This window comes from Oncorhynchus mykiss, chromosome 30, assembly GCF_013265735.2.
Source record: "Oncorhynchus mykiss isolate Arlee chromosome 30, USDA_OmykA_1.1, whole genome shotgun sequence".
In the NCBI taxonomy this organism is placed as follows: Eukaryota; Metazoa; Chordata; class Actinopteri; order Salmoniformes; family Salmonidae; genus Oncorhynchus; species Oncorhynchus mykiss.
In genome coordinates, this window is record NC_050570.1 from 33,471,611 (window position 1) to 33,491,959 (window position 20,349).

The window sequence follows — 20,349 nt, forward strand, 5'->3', positions numbered from 1 at the left end:
CTTAACTGAAATGGTGCTCTCATAGCTTCCATTAGCTGGCTAAGGTTAGCATGCTAGCTAGTTACACTGACAGCTGTCAGTCTGTGCCCTATTTGTTGTTATTTCTCTGCTACATGTGGAAATCACCACAATGTTCCCACCCCAATTCCTGAATATGTATTGCTTCAGTCTTGGATGTGGAACTTGAGGTGGGCCTTTAAACGATCTGCCCCACCCTGATACAAATATTATCTTAATGTCAGCACAACTGAACAGTTTTAGTGTTTTAGGAATTTCTTGTCATATCCCCACATTTCCACAACCTAAATAAGCATTCTGGGAACCTTTTAAAGAGACTAAATGTTTTCTGGGAACGTTCTTGTAACATCAAGTGAATGTTCTTGCAGCCTAAAAGACACGTTTAAAAATAAATATATATTTATATAGGCAAGTCAATTAAGAATAAATTCTTATTCATAACATGGCCTTGGAACAGTGGGTTAACTGCCTTATTCAGAACAACAGATTTTGACCGTGGCAGCTCAGGGACTCGATCCACCAACCTGTTGGTTACTGGCCCAACGCTCTAACCACTAGGCTACCTGCCATTGTAGAACCATCTGCACAACTGGACAGTTTTTGTGTTTTGGGAACATAAGAATATAGCCGCTGTACATCTGAGGCAGAATGCCTTAAAGGGAAGACATGTGAGCAGTAAATAGACAACATAATACAATGTTAGTTGAAACACCAAATCAACAAAGACTTGTTAACTATGTAATATGCATTTTACATGCATTGTTGAACATGCACCCTGAAACTCAATCGGACTTCAGATGTATGGGGAAAACTTGATAAAAAGGGAGAATCATCAATTGGAAATGTTGTTTGTAGGAGTCTTACAGTTACTATAAGTCCTGTGGTAGAATGATCAGCTTACTGTGATGATACCCTTACTGTGGAAAATACCCATATCAGATGTATCTGACATATCAGGTGACATGTTGAGGACAGTAACATCTACACTGAGGTCATGCAGAATTTATTTTCATTGGTGCAGGTGGCAGGGCATTTTGAAGGTTTTCCGGCCTCTGGGTGAACTGTTGTTGCTCCCTCTCACTATAAAGACCAATGAGATACAATGCTGTGCAGAATGACAGCTCTTTATCTCACCCTTGCCACCACCATCATATGCCCCTGAATCAGTCAACTACCTGCATTTAGGGGTGGAACTACTGAATGTCACAAAGCATCTGATTTCAATGGATGATGGAACCATTGCTTTTGTGTACAGTAGCCTGTCACATACATTCATCACAGGTTTTTCATATTCAATAGGTTTTACCTTTGTGTGGTCTGTCAAGACGATGTGGCTAAACATTCACAGACAGAAGATAGACAGCAGTAAGGTTTGTTTGTCAAAACAACATAGTGGTGATGCTAAAAACTAGTCTGTCAGTGCATTGGCAACTGTTTGAGACAGACGGGTGAGCAGGAGATTCCCGTTGAGGCATAACCCCTTGTAGTTATTGTAGTGTTCCCATGCATTCCTGACAGTTGTCCAGACAGCGTTCGCTCAGCTAAGCCTATGTCTTGATCTGTTTTTAGATGCATCTCTGCATTTCCTCTCACGCTATGTTGGATGAAGGATGCTGTCACCTCTCGCTCGCTCTCTCTTTCTCTCTGCCCATCCCTCCCTCCCTCGCTGTACTCTGGGTGCTGATAAAGACAGGGACAGCCAGTAGATGACCTGAAACACAACTCCTGTAATCCTGTAAAGCATGCTGCCTCACATTAATCAGAGCATCTCCTGCCTTACGTCCACATGGGGGTTCTGTCTGTCTAGTTGGTGTCTGGACACTGCTTTCGGAAAGTGTTCAGACCCCTTCCCTTTTTTCACATTTTGTTACTTCACAGCCTTATTCTAAAATATATATTTAAAAAAGTCCTCACACACAATAACCCATAACGACAAAGTGAAAACAGTGTTTTTGAAATGTTTGCAAACGTATTAAAAATAAAAAACTGAAATACCTTATTTAAATAAGTATTCAGACCCTTTGCTATGAGACTCGAAATTAAGCTCAGGTGCATCCTGTTTCCATTGATCATCATTGAGATGTTTCTTCAACTTGATTTCAGTCCACCTGATTTGACATGATTTGGAATGTGTATATAAGGTCCCACAGTTGACAGTACATGTCAGAGTAGTCAACAAGCAATGAGGTCGAAGGAATTGTCCATAGAGCTCCGAGACTGCATTGCGTCAAGGCACAGATCTGGGAAAGGGTACAAAAACATTTCTGCAGCATTGAAGGTCCCCAAGAACACGGTGGCCTCCATCATTCTTAGATGGAAGAGGTTTGGAACCACCAAGTTTGAAACCTCTTCCTAGAGCTGGTCGCCCAGCCAAATTGAGCAGTCAGGGGAGAAGGGCCTTGGTCAGGGAGGTGACCAAGAACCCAATGGTCTTTCTGACAGAGCTCCAGAATTCCTCTGTGGAGATGGGAGAAACTTCCAGAAGGACAACCATCTCTGTAGCACTCCACCATTCACGGCTTTATGGTGAAGTGGCCAGACGGAAGCCATTCCTCAGTAAAAGGCACATGACAGCCGGCTTGGAGTTTGCCAAAAGGCACCTAAAGGTCTCTCAGACCATGAGAAACAATATTCTCTGCTCTGATGAAACTAAGATTAAACTCTTTGGCCCTATGGTGAAGCATGGTGGAGGCAGCATCATGCTGTGGGGATGTTTTTCAGCGGCAGGGACAGAGACTAGTCAGGAACGAGGGAAAAATGAACGGTGCAAAGTACAGAGAGATCCTTGATGAAAACCTGCTACAGAGTGCTTAGGACCTCAGACTGGGGCGAAGGTTCACCTTCCAACAGGACAACGACCATAAGCACTGTTGGGTTCTGTGTTAAACTTGAAATGTTGCTTTCCTAGAGACTGGTTAATGGTTATCTGTACGGCCCAGTTGGCTTTGGAATGTGTTGGGTGGACAGGAGGAAGTCACAGTATTGCTATATTGGATATGGATGGACATATGTGGATTAGGCAAATGAGGGGTTGAGGTCAGGTCAGATCCCCTTAAGGGTGAAATTATGGTTTATTACCCTATTACTTCATCTTCCTGTCGAACCATAAGATGTTTATTTTTTTGTTTACCTTTATTTAACTAGGCAAGTCAGTTAAGAACAAATTCTTATTTTTAATGATGGCCTAGGAACAGTGGGTTAACTGCCTTGTTCAGGGGCAGAACGACAGATTTGTACCTTGCCAGCTCGGGGATTCAAACTTGCAACCTTTCGGTTACTAGCCCAATGCTCTAACCACTAGGCTACCCTGCCTTCCCAATGTAAGGATTGGAGAGAAGGAGGAGTGCCTAAACTGGAGTACTATACTTGTGGTGGAAACATGTTTTGTATAATGCAGCTGTATTGTTCCTCTGGGAAGAATTAAACATAGTTAAGCTTTCATAGTGTCCTTTGAGTTATTTACTCTGAGAATTAGAACCTCAGAATTAGAATTAGAACAGTTGGCTCTGCAGGTAAGACCCGGGTGGGGTTTGTTCCCTTCTAAACCTGTAACAAGAGGGTGAAGGTCTCAGTTGCACTGGCCGTGAGAGCGCAGCGTATGAGTGTGTGTGGGGGTGTGTATAAAGGTTTGAACAAGCTCTATTATAAGGGTTTGAGTCCGCTATTGTAAGGTTTGAGGCCTCTGTTTTTGTGCTAGACGAGGTTTGCGTCCTCAAAACGGGTTATATAGCAATAAAGAGAGGTTGGTTTTTTGCCCTGTTGGGGTGGTGAATCATGAAAGATTATGTGGAAATAGGAAGAGAAGTGTGAATAATTTTGGAGATGTGGTTTATCAACAACAGTGATATTTAAGGCACAATACTGGAATAAGACATTAAGTCATCCATATTCTCCAGTAATACATTTGCAGATGCTATAGTATAGGTTCTAATACAAGGTATTAAGGTCCGTAACCAATTCATAGGTACGAATACCATAACTATTATCCGGGGAAGTGGGTAGCGCTACCTTGGAAAATAGTTAATAGAAGGTGTGCATTATAGACGGGAGTGAAGAAATCTAAAATACCCTGAACACCATTGGGAGAGGAAGTGTTAACAGACAACCTGTGACCACAGTGAAACTAACAACAGTAAAGATGTCTGGTCCCCAACCAGGGAGGGGAGAAACTGTTGGGCTTGCAGTAGATTGTGTAACGTAGTAGCATATGCTAAGTAATATGTATGTGTTGGAATGGAATTGAAAAACAGCAGTGTCATTGTCTTAGAGGAGGAGGGACATTTATGACGTAATGAGAGGTATATAAACCAATGTACATGAAATGATATGCAGACCTCTCGAGAATAAACGTCACTGACTATTTTTGACTAGTCTCCATCTGTTTCATTTCCCCCAGAACCTTACAAACTCTGGGTACAGACTGAGTATTTTAATTGAATTGGTTAATGAACACATAAGAAGTAAATTAATCTAACAGAACCTCAAAAACCTCCGTAACCGGCTGAAGAAAGAGCGACAAAGGCGCTCAATGCGACAGTGACTTTTAACACTTCTGAGTCCGAGCCATTCACCTGGGTAAAGGCGGCAGGAGTGCACCAGAGTCCTGAGTCCGTGCATGTTAAGTGAACGTGGAGAGAGATAAAGGGTCAGGTGATAGACTTGTGTACGTGGGAGAAACGGATGTACAGTTGAAGTCGGAAGTTTACATACACCTTGGCCAAATACATTTAAACTCAGTTTTTTCACAATTCTTGACATTTATTCAGAGTAAAAATTCCCTGTTTTAGGTCAGTTAGGATCAGCACTTTATTTTAAGAATGTGAAATGTCAGAATAATAGTGGAGAGAACAATTTATTTCAGCACATTCCCAGTGGGTCAGAAGTTTACATACACTCAATTAGTATTTGGTAGCATTGCCTTTAAATTGTTTAACTTGGGGCAAACGTTTCAGGTAGCCTTCCACAAGCTTCCCACAATAAGTTGGGTGAATTTTGGCCAATTTCCTCCTGTAAATTACTCCTAAGGATGAACCAGACTTGTGGAGGTCTACAATTTTTTTCCTGAGGTCTTGGCTGATTTCTTTTGATTTTCCCATGATGTCAAGCAAAGAGGCACCGAGTTTGAAGGTAGGCCTTGAAATACATCCACAGGTACACCTCCAATTGACTCAAATGGTGTCAATTAGCCTATCAGAAGCTTCTAAAGCCATGACATCATATTCTGGAATTTTCCAAGCTGTTTAACGGCACAGTCATTTTAGTGTATGTAAACTTCTGACCCACTGGAATTGTGATACAGTGAATTATAAATGAAATAATCTGTCTGTAAACAAACAAAAAAAAAATGACTTGTGTCATGCACAAAGTAGATGTCCTAACCGACTTGCCAAAACTATAGTTTGTTAACAAGAAATTTGTGGAGTGGTTGAAAAACAAGTTTTAATGACTCCAACCTAATTGTATGTAAACTTCCGACTTCAACTGTATCTATTTGGATTTTGAAATCAGGACATTATCAAGGGTATTAAATGGGACAGGCAAGAGTTACATGTGCTGTTGGGAAGATTAACTGTAAACGCTATCTGAAAAAGACACGCTAGAATGATAAGTGCCGGGAGAAGGGGGGGGGGGGGGGGTCTACACAGTGCAAACAAAGCTCTCCCTCACCCTCCATTTGGTAAATCCGACCACAACTCTATCCTCCTGATTCCTGCTTACAAGCAAAAATTAAAGCAGGAAGTACCAGTGACTCGGTCTATAAAAAAAATGGTCAGACAAAGCAGATGCTAAACTACAGGACTGCTTTGCTATCACAGACTGGAACATGTTCCGGGATTCTTCCGATGACATTGAGCAATACACCACATCAGTCACTGGCTTTATCAATAAGTGCATTGAGGACGTCATCCCCACAGTGACTTTATGTACATACCCCAACCAGAAGCCATGGATTACAGGCAACATTCACATTGAGCTGGATGTGGCAGGGCTTGCAAACTATTACAGACTACAAAGGGAAGCACAGCCGCGAGCTGCCCAGTGACACGAGCCTACCAGACGAGCTAAATCACTTCTATGCTTGCGTCGAGGCAAGCAATACTGAGGCATGCATGAGAGCATCAGCTGTTCTGGACAACTGTGTGATCACGCTCTCCGTGGCCTGACGTGAGTAAGACCTTTAAACAGGTCAACATACACAAGGCTGCGGGGCCAGACGGATTACCAGGACGTGTGCTCCGGGCATGTGCTGACCAACTGGCAGGTGTCTTCACTGACATTTTCAACATGTCCCTGATTGAGTCTGTAATACCAACATGCTTCAAGCAGACCACCATAGTCTCTGTGCCCAAGAACACAAAGGCAGCCTGCCTAAATGACTACAGACCCGTAGCACTCACGTCCATGAAGTGCTTTAAAAAGCTGGTAATGGCTCACATCAACACCATTATCCCAGAAACCCTAGACCCACTCCAATTTGCATACCGCCTAAACAGATCCACAGATGATGCAATCTCAATTGCACTCCACACTGCCCTTTCCCACCTAGACAAAAAGAACACCAATGTGAGAATGCTGTTCATTGACTAAAGCTCAGCGTTCAACACCATAGTACCCTCAAAATTCATCACCAAGCTAAGGAACCTGGGACTAAACATCTCCCTCTGCAACTGGATCCTGGACTTCCTGACGGGCCGCCCCCAGGTGGTGAGGGTAGGTAACAAAACATCTGCCATGCTGATCCTCAACACTGGAGCTCCCCAGGGGTGCGTGCTCAGACCCCTCCTGTACTCCCTGTTCACCCACGACTGCATGGCCAGGCACGACTCCAACACCATCATTAAGTTTGCTGACGACACAACAGTGGTAGGCCTGATCACCGACAACGACGAGACAGCCTATAGGGAGGATGTCAGAGATCTGGCCGGGTGGTGCCAGAATAACAACCTATCCCTCAACGTAACCAAGACTGAGATGATTGTGGACTACAGGAAAAGGAGCACCGAGCACACCCCGATTCTCATCGACGGGGCTGTAGTGGAGCAGGTTGAGAGCTTCAAGGTCCTTGGTGTCCACATCAACAACAAACTAGAATGATCCAAACACACCAAGACAGTCGTGAAGAGGGCATGACAAAGCCTATTCCCCCTCAGGAAACTAAAAATATTTGGTATGGGTCCTGAGATCCTCAAAAGGTTCTACAGCTGCAACATCGAGAGCATCCTGACCGGTTGCATCATTGCCTGGTACGGCACTTGCTCGGCCTCCGACCGCAAGGCATAGTCACTTTAACTATACATTCATGTACATACTACCTAAATTGGCCCGACCAACCAGTGCTCCCGCACATTGGCTAACCGGGCTAGCTGCGTTGTGTCCCACCACCCGCCAACCCCTCTTTTTACACTTCTGCTACTCTCTGTTCATCATATATGCATAGTCACTTTAATTATACCTACATGTACATACTACCTCAATAAGCCTGACTAAAAGGTGTTTGAAAAAAAGAATAGCAAGGCCAAATACAAATGTCTTTTTACTGTTGTTTTATTTCTTTACTTACCTACACACACACACCTTTTTTTCCCGCACCATTGGTTAGAGCCTGTAAGTAAGCATTTCACTGTAAGGTCTACCTGTTGTATTCGGTGCACGTGACAAATAAACTTTGATTTGATTTGATGTAGACTAAGTATGATTTCAGATACTGATCTTTCATTACCAGGCCACTTGCAACAGGAAACCAGGGACAAAGGGGGGCTGTAATGAGAAGAGTTATTACCGGCACTAAAAGGTTCCATTTATAAATGAACATTCTATCCGGGATGATGTGTGCTAAGTTGAGAAGCTTGAATTTGAGTCATAGAATCAAAGTAAGCACTAAGGAATTCTGAATTTGGGTTGGATAATTTATAAAAAATGTTTTAGTTATGATTCGGATGCAGCGAGAGATAGTTACTATTGAACGGTGAGGGGTGGGGGTGCTGCTCAAATTTATTAGGCCTAAGGAGGCTCCAGAAACCTCATCTCTAAGTATCCTCCGACAGTGAGGCTGTTCGAGAACTCACTGGATGATAGCTTGGGTCAATCATGAAGGTTTTTTTTTTTGTTCTCTTTTGTTTTACCATGTCATCAGAATTGTAATGTTAAATCACATGGATACGTAGAGATGGCTGGATGATACTGTACAATGAATTGCATACAAGTCTGTGTAGTCTGTGTTTTGCGATAACGCCCAAGGATGAAAATGAATTAAGGAGAGGGCATGGGTCCAGCATAACATGGGAAGACAACTTAACGGATGGACGGTTTGTCCCCCAGTTTTAGTAGCATCAAGGGTGGTGTGAAGGTATTAAACATGTATTTTTTTTCTCTTTCCTTTTCAAGTCAATATGTTTTTAGGTTTTCATTGTTCCAGAGGAGGGACTGATGTATCTTGACTAATTGATTTGAGAATGTTTTAGTATGTTTATAACTGTAGAAGTGCATTAGTAGTAGTGACTCGTGTGTTATGGGTTAGATGGAATGGTATATGTGCAGATGTATCTGTAGCAGGAGGCGAGGTGTTTGAGACTGAATGTTTACATAGGGCTGTTAAGTGGGATGGAACGTGACTGCAGTGGGGATCTGTAGGGGATCATAAATGAAGGCCGTGGTGGTTGAGGGGTTTTGTTCCCAGAGACTATGTATATTGTTACAGGAGAGGGAAGACAGTGAACTGTGCGCAATATAGGGGCTATTGTGAAGCTAAATTGAACATTACACATACCCAGATCACGGTGAGAGTAGAAAAGATAGTGGTGGCATTTCAGACACTATGGTAAACATTCAAGAAACCTGTGACTCAGAGTTTGGTTAGGTTGGATATTGTTCCAACTCATTAAATATCTTTTCCAATTTCTAACAGTCGGAAAACACTTGACAGATTACATTCAGGAGTTATTCTCACAGAAGTCGCTGTAGGGAATTTAACTGAAGGAGGCTAGAGTCATGGGCCATGTTAGTAGTAGCAGGGGTTCCTTAGTAGCATTGTTGGGATATCAGTTTGAGGACTCGTGCCACATGGCTTGGTAACTGGGAGACCGATGGGAGTACAAGGGTGGCTGTTATTCAAATGTCACAAATTAGTGATCTTGCCATAAGAGGAGAGTCTATGTTGTCAGGAAATGACCCATGTGTTGCAGTGTGTATATCCTCAGGTGAAAGCAGCACAGGAGGAGCAGGAGATTACCGAGGGCACGGGCTGAATTCTGGAGATTGAGTGTACATCAAGATACACCAGGCAGGGGGTTTGTGACAGTGTTGGTCTGGTCCACACACAGTACTCCTTACTGCACCTGCAGCGGTAAAGATCGCCATGTCTCTGCTTGGTGGGTGCATAGTTCTTACATGAGGTCCAGCTGCATAATGGGTGAGCTTGAAGACACCATGACAGAGGAAGCAGAGCTAAAGAGAGAGAGAGGGAGACTAGATTCCACTGTAGACATGCAGATGGGTTGGGTTTGGGAGCTACTTTTAAACATCATAGTTGGTTTGGGTTAGCTGCTTTATTGGTTAATGCATCATATGAAAGAGGATAGACAGTTGGGGTAATTGTACTCTAAACAACATTTTGAAGGCATTGATGTGAAAGCATGTACAGTGTTGAGTTACCTCAAGAGGATTTAGCATTGATTAGGGATAACCATGTGTTTATCAGGTGGCAATGGAGGAGATGGGGAACAAAGTGAAAATGACATGGCTTGGGAACACCTCTCGGAACCTGGGGCCGTAAAGGGGAAGTCTAGGTGAAAGCATGAGGAGGCTTTTTAGGGCATTCATTTTTGTGGAATCCAGCAGAAAAGTATCCTGGAGGCATAGAGTCAGGTGAAGAGAGAGTAGGAATTGTCATGGTCTCAGACTTTGGTTTTCATGCATGCATAATTAAGCATAGCTTACCACATTGTTAATACTGTTATGTTTTGTGTGTCTTTTTGTAGCTTTACAAATCAAATCAATTCAAATTGTATTGGTCACATACACATGGTTAGCAGATGTTAATGCGAGTGTAGTGAAATGCTTGTGCTACTAGTTCCGACTCTACAGTAATATCTAACAAGTAATCTAACAAATTCACAACAACTACCTTATACACACAAATGTAAAGGGATGAAAAGAATATGTACATATTGTGGCAAACATCTTCAAGGTTAGGAGCGTTTGTCGCAAATTAAGTGGGGAAACTGTCACCAAATCACCCAAGAATGAGAGTTATTTCGAACAGGACAGTACCTGTGTGTTTCTTTCTCCGTCATGGTCCACCCAGGCTGTAGGCAAGGTCAAGGATAGCAGGGTTCGGTACACGAATCGGGTTCTCGGTAGGTCCAGGTCCAAACGCCAACAGGTAAGTCCAAAACAGTCCAGCTCATACACGGTAAATCGAGCCAATCTCTTTTGTCTCTTTCTCTATTGTTCATGGATCCTTCCTGCCCTCTCTCTTCCTCTTCCTGGTTTTTCTTGACCCTTTATCTGTGGGTCGGCTCCACCTTCTGAGGGTTCCCCTTGCTTTTGTGACTTGTAGTTTTGGCGGTCGGCCATTTTGTGATCTGTAGTTCTGATTGGAGTGGCCATTTTAGTGATCGGGCAGAGCCCGTTTATTAGTTCTGCTCTCACATATCTGCCATTTATCACTCGACCCCCTTCTTTGCCACAATATAAATATATGGATGAGCGATGGCGTGCGACATAAGCAAGATGCAGTAGATGGTATAGAATACAGTATATACATATGAGATGAGTAATGTTGGATATGTAAACATTATTAAAATAGCGTTATTTCAAGTGACTAGTGATACCTTTATTAAGTCAATTTATTTAAGTGGCCAGAGATTTGAATCTGTATGTTGGCAGCAGCCTCTCTATGTTAGGGATGGCTGTTTAACAGTCTGATAGCCTTGAGATAGAAGTTGTGTTGCAGTCTCTCGGTCCCAGCTTTGATGCACATGTACTGACCTCGCCTTCTGGATGATAGAGGAGTGAACAGGCAGTGGCTTGGGTGGTTGTTGTCCTTGATGATCTTTTTGGCCTTCCTGTGACATCGGGTGCTGTAGGTGTCCTTGAGGGCAAGTCGTTTGTCCCCGGTTGATGCGCTCTCCCTCTGGAGAGCCTTGCGGATGAAGGCGGTGAAATTGCCGTACCAGCCGGTGATACAGCCCGACATATTGTGCATCTGTAAAAGTTAGTGAGTGTTTTAGATGACAAGCCAAATTTCTTTAGCCTCCTGAGGTTGAAGAGGTGCTGTTGCGCTTTCTTCACCAGGGCGTCTGTGTGGGTGGACCATTTCAGTTTGTCTGTGATGTGTATGCCGAGGAACTTAAAACTTTCCACCTTCTCCACTACTGTCCCGTCGACGTGGATGGGAAGGGTGCTTCCTCTGCTGTTTCCTGTAGTTGATGATCATCTCCTTTGTTTTGTTTACGTTGAGTGAGAGGTTATTTTCCTGACACCACACTCCGAGGGCCCTCGCCTCCTCCCTGTAGGCCGTCTCCTCGTTGTTAGTAATTAGGCCTACCACTGTAGTGTCGTCTGCAAACTTGATGATTGAGTTGGAAGCGTGCATGGCCACACAGTCATGGGTGAACCGGGAGTACAGGAGAGGGCTGAGAACGCACCCTTGTGGGGCCCCAGTGTTGAGAATCAGCGGGGTGGAGAAGTTGTTTCCTACCTTCACCACCTGGGGGCGGGCCGTCAGAAAGTCCAGGACCCAGTTGCACAGGGCAGGGTCGAGACCCAGGGTCTCGAGCTTAATGACGAGTTTGGAGGGTACTATGATGTTAAATGCTGAGCTGTAGTCAATGAACAGCATTCTTACATAGGTATTCCTCTTGTCAAGATGGGATAGGGCAGTGGATGGTGATTGCATTGTCAGTGGACCTATCGGGGCGGTAAGCAAATTGGAGTGGGTCTAGGGCATTAGGTAGGGTGGAGGGGATATGATCCTTGACTAGTCTCTCAAAGCACTTCATGATGACAGAAGTGAATGCAATGGGGCGATAGTCATTTAGTTCAGTTACCTTGTGGGGATATGTGGGGACAACAGACTGGGATAGGGATTGGTTGAATATGTCCTTAAACAAACCAGCCAGCTGGTTTGCGCATGCTCTGAGGACGCGGCTAGGGATGCCGTCTGGGCCGGCGGCCTTGCAAGGGTTAACACGTTTAAATGTTTTACTCACGTTGGAGGAGGAGAGCCCATAGGCTTTGGTGGCGGGCCGTGTCAGTGGCACTGCATTGTTCTTAAAGCGTGCAAAGAAGTTGTTTAATTTGTCTGGGAGCAGGACGTCGATGTCCGCAATGGGGCTGATTCTCTTTTTGTAATCCGTGATTGTCTGTAGACCCTGCCATGTACGTCTCGTGTTTGAGCCGTTGAATTGCAACTCTACTTTGTCTCTATACTGATGCTTTGCTTGTTTGATTGCCTTGGCAGAGGGAATAGCTACACTGTTTGTATTCGGTCATGTTTCCAGTTGCCTTGCCATGATTAAAAGCGGTGGTTCGCGCTTTCAGTTTTGCGCAAATGCTGCCATTAATCCATGTTTTCTGGTAGGGAAGGTTTTAATAGTCACAGCGGGTATGAGTCAGCGTATACATCAATGTTGTTGTCTGAGGCTATCCGAAACATATTCCAGTCCACGTGATCGAAGCAATCTTATAGCGTGGAATCTGATTGGTCAGACCAGCGTTGTATTGACCTGAGCACGGGCGTTTCCTGTTTTAGGTTCTGTCTATAGACTGGGAGCAACAACATGGATTCATGGCCTTGTATGCATTGCGGAAGTTCGAGTTGCAATGATCCAGAATTCTGCCAGCTCGTGTCACTCATTCGATATGCTGATAGAATTAAGGTAGTATTGATCTTAGGTTAGCTTTGATCTTAGGTTAGCCTCAGCAAGTATGGTTTCCAGTTTATATAGAGTCCAGTGAAGTTCTTTCAGGGCCGACGAGGTATCTGCTTGGGGGGGATATACACGGCTGTGACTATAATCGAAGAGAATTGTCTTGAAGATAATGCGGTCGGCATTTGATTGTAAGGAATACTTACAATCAGTCAGGTGAACAAAAGGAATTGAGTTCCTGTATGTTGTGATTACACCATGAGTCGTTAATCATAAGGCATACACACCCGCCCTTCTTCTTACCAGAGAGATGTTTGTTTCTGTTGGCGCGTTGCATGAAGAAACCGGGTGGCTTTACCGACTCTGACAACGTATCCCGAGTGAGCAGTTTCCATGAAACAGACAGAATGTTACAATCTCTGATGTTTCTCTGGAAGGCAACTCATGCCCTAATTTCGTCCACCTTGTTATCTAGAGATTAGACATTAGTGAGTAATATGCTACGAAGCGGTGGATGGTGTGCTCGCCTTCTGAGTCTGACCAAGAGGCCACTCCGTCTGCCTCTCCTGCGGCGACCACTTTGTTTTGGGTCGGCCTCTGGGATAAGATCACATGTCCAGGGTGGAGGTCCGAACAAAGGATCCGTTTCGGGTAAGACGTATTCCTGGTCGTAATGATGGTAAGTAGACATCGCTTTTATATCCAATAGTTCTTCCCAGCTGTATGTAATAACACCTGAAATTTTCTGAGCTAACAATGTAAGAAATAGTACATAAAAAAATAAAAAAAACTGCATAGTTTTCTGAGGACCTGAAGCAAGGCGACCATCTCTGTCAGCGCCATCAAGTCTTATGCTCTCACTCTCTTAGGAACCAGAAGGAGAAAGTGGAGAAACTAAAAGCAGCTCTAGCTGAAGTGGAGGAAGCCACCAGCTTCAGCTGGAATGTCATTCTGTTGTGTGATGAGAGATGGAAATAAGATTGTTTTATGATCACACCATGCATAGAGGCCATACGTCTCTGAGTTTGTAAACCTCACGGTGAATGTTTTGTTATCATTGTTTGTTCATTTATAATCATGTTTTATTTATTTTTTTGTTCATGTTTTATTATTATTGTTTGTTCATTTATATGTAATTTCCAAGTGTATGTAATGTTGAACAGTGTGGAGTTAAAATGTTCAAAATGGGGGGACTGTTGGATGCTGTGTTAAACTTGGAACATTGCTATCCTAGAGACTAGTTTTTCCATCAGACATTGATGGTTATCTGCAGGAGCCAGATGGCTTTGGAATGTGGTGGGTGGATGGGAGGAAGTCACAGGATTGCTATAGAGGATATGGATGGACATATGTGTATTAGGCAACTGAGGGGTTGAGGTCAGGTCAGATCCCCTTAAAACCTCTTGGTGTTAGGGGGCAGTATTTTCATTCATCGGGATATTTTGTCAGGAAAAGATGCTAGAATCGTTTCCAAAACTGTAAAGATATTGTCTGTGAGTATGACAGAACTGATGTTGCAGGCGAAAGTCAGAGAAAAATCCAATCCGGAAGAAATTATGGTTTATTACCCTCTTCCTGTCAAACCATGATAGATTAGAGAGAAGGAGTGCCTACATTGGAGTATATATACTTGTGGTGGTGGAAACATGTTTTGTCAAATGCAGCTGTATTGATCCTCTGGGAAGAATTAAACTTGGTTAAGCTTTCATAGTGTCCGTTGAGTTATTTACTCTGAGAATTAGAACCTAACAGCACACAGCCAAGACAACGCAGGAGTGGCCTTGGGTACAAGTTTCTGACTGTCCTTGAGTGGCCCAGCCAGAGTCCGGACTTGAACTTGATCGAACATCTCTGGAGAGACCTGAAAATAAATGGGCAGCCACCCTCCCCATCCAATCTGGCAGAGCTTGAGAGGATCTGCAGAGTAGAATGGGAGAAACTCCCCAAATACAGGTGTGCCAAGCTTGTAGTGTCATTCCCAAGAAGACTTCAGGCTGTAATCACTGCCAAAGGTGCTTTTTAATGAATTTGAAAAATTGTCTAAACCTGTGTTTCCTTTGTCATTATGGGATATTGTGTGTAGATTGATGAGGGAAAAAACTATTTTATCAATTTTAGAATAAGGCTGTATCATAACGAAATGTGGAAAAAGTCAAGGGGTCTGAATCCTTTCCGAATGCACTGTATTTATGGCCTGTTAATTCTCATTAGTCTCACTCTCACTTGTTATATATTGTGCTCTCTCTGTTTTTCTCTATCTCCAGGTTCACTAAACCAGCCCCCATGTTCCTTGATCCGAATTTTAGACGATTCGCCAAAATCAGCAAATTCTTCCCACCCTTTGGAATGAAAATGCAAGGTATCGACCTCCATTTTAGATCTATTTCATTTTGGATGACCATGAGGAATGGGGAGTCCCTGGGAGAGGACACTGTTGACCACTAGCTCAACTACAGGGAGGCAGTGCTTTGGGTCACTGCTTAGATGAGGGACAGTACACAATGTCCAAATACTGGCCTTATTGAGAAGAACCTCACTGTTTCTACTAGCTATGCAGGGATCACAGCAAAGCAAAGCATTTCTTGCTGCCCCTCACTTATACAGTGCCTTGCGAAAGTATTCGGCCCCCTTGAACTTTGCGACCTTTTGCCACATTTCAGGCTTCAAACATAAAGATATAAAACAGTATTTTTTTGTGAAGAATCAACAACAAGTGGGACACAATCATGAAGTGGAATGACATTTATTGGATATTTCAAACTTTTTTAACAAATCAAAAACTGAAAAATTGTTTTATTCAGCCCCTTTACTTTCAGTGCAGCAAACTCTCTCCAGAAGTTCAGTGAGGATCTCTGAATGATCCAATGTTGACCTAAATGACTAATGATGATAAATACAATCCACCTGTGTGTAATCAAGTCTCCGTATAAATGCACCTGCACTGTGATAGTCTCAGAGGTCCGTTAAAAGCGCAGAGAGCATCATGAAGAACAAGGAACACACCAGGCCGGTCCGAGATACTGTTGTGAAGAAGTTTAAAGCCGGATTTGGATACAAAAAGATTTCCCAAGCTTTAAACATCCCAAGGAGCACTGTGCAAGCGATAATATTGAAATGGAAGGAGTATCAGACCACTGCAAATCTACCAAGACCTGGCCGTCCCTCTAAACTTTCAGCTCATACAAGGAGAAGACTGATCAGAGATGCAGCCAAGAGGCCCATGATCACTCTGGATGAACTGCAGAGATCTACAGCTGAGGTGGGAGACTCTGTCCATAGGACAACAATCAGTCGTATATTGCACAAATCTGGCCTTTATGGAAGAGTGGCAAAAAGAAAGCCATTTCTTAAAGATATCCATAAAAAGTGTTGTTTAAAGTTTGCCACAAGCCACCTGGGAGACACACCAAGCATGTGGAAGAAGGTGCTCTGGTCAGATGAAACCAAAATTGAACTTTTTGGCAACAATGCAAACCGTTATGTTTGGCGTAAAAGCAACACAGCTGAACACACCATCCCCACTGTCAAACATGGTGGTGGCAGCATCATGGTTTGGGCCTGCTTTTCTTCAGCAGGGACAGGGAAGATGGTTAAAATTGATGGGAAGATGGATGGAGCCAAATACAGGACCATTCTGGAAGAAAACCTGATGGAGTCTGCAAATGACCTGAGACTGGGACGGAGATTTGTCTTCCAACAAGACAATGATCCAAAACATAAAGCAAAATCTACAATGGAATGGTTCAAAAATAAACATATCCAGGTGTTAGAATGGCCAAGTCAAAGTCCAGACCTGACCTGAATCCAATTGAGAATCTGTGGAAAGAACTGAAAACTGCTGTTCACAAATGCTCTCCATCCAACCTCACTGAGCTCGAGCTGTTTTGCAAGGAGGAATGGGAAACAATTTCAGTCTCTCGATGTGCAAAACTGATAGAGACATACCCCAAGCGACTTACAGCTGTAATCGCAGAAAAAGGTGGTGCTACAAAGTATTAACTTAAGGGGGCTGAATAATTTTGCACGCCCAATTTTTCAGTTTTTGATTTGTTAAAAAAGTTTGAAATATCCAATAAATGTCGTTCCACTTCATGATTGTGTCCCACTTGTTGTTGATTCTTCACAAAAAAATACAGTTTTATGTCTTCATGTTTGAAGCCTGAAATGTGGCAAAAGGTCGCAAAGTTCAAGGGGGCCGAATACTTTCGCAAGGCACTGTATTTAAAAAAAAAATGTGATCACCAATTTAACTTGTGTTTAATCTCGTCAAATCCCTTGTAAAGTTGATGTTACACATTTGGGTTAATTTGACGTAAATATCAATGTTATAGCTGTTTTAATAGAAATCTGTCTAAATGTAATGACGATAATGATGGTGTCAGTGTGCTCAAATTGTGCTAAATATATAGATATCCCTGGAAAGGTATCAGGAGGATGACTTTGTAGTCTAGCTCTCCATGTTGCATGTGCAGAAAATGCCTTTATGTTCTTGGTTCTCTGTATTAGAGGAAGGGTGTTTGCTAACTAGTGTTCTCATAGAAATCTGTCTGAATCTGATACCAAACTCCATCCATGCCCTTTCTCTGTAATACTGAACAGTAACATTGAGCAACACCAACACACTACAGGACCACTGTCAGATCCTTCTGCCTACCAGTCTCAGGCCCTAATTGGAAAGCCCAGTCTCAGCCCCACACCTTTGTTCCTCACGCCACAAGACTCCCACCCAAACACATGTTAGTTGTGGAATGATTAGCTACAGTATGTAGCCAGCCACTACCCTGTCTTCAACACTGCATCATCTAAGCAGTTTTATTTAATTTAACCTTTATTTATACAGGTTATTGAAGTAATCTCTTCTGTAAGAGAGACCTGTTAATCAGTAATAATCAGTGAGCTATTTGTGGCCTGACTGCCTGCCCTCATCCTCATGGCTGATAGGAACCAGGAAGCCCAACCAACACCCTCTATTCTCCCAACTAACCAACACATTCTGGGCGTTTTCTGTTCTGTGACTCGGTAGTAGGGCAGTTTGAGGGATCACACTAAACATGTGGTTTCCACTTCTGCCTGAACATAGATTATTAAGGTCATACTGTAAGCCTTTGTCTTGTTATTGATTGGTTGGCAGAACTAGAGTCCTTCATTGTCAGACATTGGGCTGTTTCAGGAGTGTGCCTAGCCTAGGTGCCTCACCCTTGCGGATGGTGCTATGGTAGCCTAGCCCTCATCTGATAACATCGGTGTGGTTTGGCTGGAAGGAGAGACAATCCTTTCAAATGATTCTGATTGATCTTGTCTGTTTATATCTAGGATATCACCACAGTAGTCAACAACTCTTCTCCCTGCTGCATCCCAAATTGCACCCTATTGCCTATATAGTGCACTACTTTTAATCAGACCCCTATAGGCCCTGGTCAAAAGTAGTGCACTATTTTGGGAGAAGGATACCTTTTATTATGCAGCCCTCTCCCTCCCCATCTCTCCAGTGTTAGTCACAATGCAGATATGCAAGTCATTTTGGACAGAGCTGAGACTGTCTCTACATTGATGCTTTTCACTGCCTCTGAGTGATCCTCAATTATACTATAGTAGATTGTGTCACGGGATGTGTAATTTTTTCAAAATCATGTGTCATACTGACACATCCCGTGACACAATCTACTATAGTATAATTCACTATAGTCAATGTTCCCTAATCCAGGGTCTGGGGACCCAAAAGCGTGCACATTTTTGTTTTTGCACTGTTCAACTCATCATCAAACTATTGACTAGTGAAATTGTGGGTTTGGTGCTAGGGCACAAACTAAAATGTGCACCTGTTGTGTCCCCAGGACCAGCATTAGGAAACACTGCTATAGGCAATATTGTTTTAACAATGGGCTGATTCCATTTTTCAAAAAAATGCATCATGACGTAATTACAGTAATAATTATCTTCAAAAAGTATGGTAACTGAAAAACATATTTTGCTAAAATGGGTCATCTTTGGGTCATGGTTTTTATGATCTCCACTGCATCTGAGAATTGAACACAAGTGCCTAATAGCAATTTAATGATCTGGCAATTTAGTTTAACCTCAATAATCACGAATAGCGCAAGGAGCCTACTTGGCCTAAGCCTACAGTATACAGTCAAATCATGTGGACTTTCATCTCGTGACAGATGGTCCAGCGATTCAGCTCTCACAATTGTTTAGGCAATTACTGTTAATTTAAACTTGATCTCCTGAATTATAGGCCAAGTGTATTTACCCTTGTCAATTGTATAGAAAACATCCGGATTGCAGTCATTCCTTTCCTTTTATATCTTCCTAGAATAACTGGCTATATAAATAGGCCTAGCTAGTGTTGTTGTGCAGACAGGAGCATCTCCGTCTAAGGACTATAGGAAATTGTACTTCATAGTTACTCCCTAGGACTTGCTAGAATAACTGGCTATGTAAATAGTGGAAAGACCCAGGGAAAGTATGGACTAGGAAACAGTACTTAAGTTTTTCCTTCCTATAAAATAATGTATTCCAACTATAACTGACTAGATAAATAGCAAGAGTTGTTGAACAGGCAGACGATGGGCATCTCATTTTAAGGGAAGCATACTTCAAAGATGCATAAAGGCCAGCAGTGTGTAAGGACAAGAGACAAAGTGAGGTAGTGAGAGCATTTGTTTACTGTAGAGTTTACAGAAAGACTTAGGGCCTCCCAGTGCCCATATGAAAAATACTATGCTCTAAATACTGAAGCATTAATATATTTATATAATATGATATTCACTGTAATGTTTTTGCTGGAGTATACTATAGTATTCACTGTAGTGTTTTTATGGGCTTTACTGTAGTATTCACTGTTGTGTTTTTGTGGACATGACTAGTATACTGTAGTAAAGTTTACTATAGTTGACCGACCGGCTCAATTTGGTCTTATCTTGCAAAATTTGAAATGGTGTTTTTAACCTTGGATAAAAGTAGAGACTCAGAGCTAGAAAATGGTCTATCATACCGTGCAATTGAGGAACAATGAGAAAGTTATTATGCTTTGAAAGTTGATGGTCCTTGAATGTTTTGGTACACCTACTGGAGAGCTCCTTGTCTGCACCCATTCAGCATCGTTCACACCCTGTTAAGCCCTAGCCCCACTCACCTCTTTAAGGATTCACATGTAAGGCCATGTACTAAACAACCCAAGATTTCAAGACTTAAGGCTGGTTTATACTACGGGTGTGTTCGTAAATTCAATCTGGTGTACCAGAGTGCGCTCTTGGCATTCGTAAACTCAGAGCATTGTCAGATTGTCCATTCGCAAATTCAGAGCTTTTCGCTCTAGGGGGCGTTTAGAGCGCACACTGAACACTCTGGGCGAGGAGTAGGGTTGAGCCGAGCGTTCTGACCTAACAACAGCAGTCAAGCACTCAAGGTAACTGGCTATCGTTGGCTAGCTTGCTAGCTACTTCCAGACACAAAT

At 42.9% G+C, this 20,349-nt stretch overlaps 1 protein-coding gene across 11 annotated transcripts in view; it reads left to right on the top strand.

Annotated features, from left to right (window-relative positions):
* Positions 1-20,349, top strand: part of LOC110521738 (CMP-N-acetylneuraminate-beta-1,4-galactoside alpha-2,3-sialyltransferase) — a 123,697-nt gene that overhangs the window by 37,526 nt on the left and 65,822 nt on the right. For all 11 annotated transcript variants that reach the window (XR_002473192.2, XR_002473195.2, XR_002473201.2 and 8 more), the window contains one exon: positions 15,155-15,249. Coding sequence is in view for 6 of the 11 variants with exons in the window: in XM_036969206.1 (XP_036825101.1) it covers positions 15,155-15,249 (95 nt within the window). In the remaining 5 variants the exon portion in view is untranslated. The remainder of the gene's footprint in view (positions 1-15,154; positions 15,250-20,349) is intronic.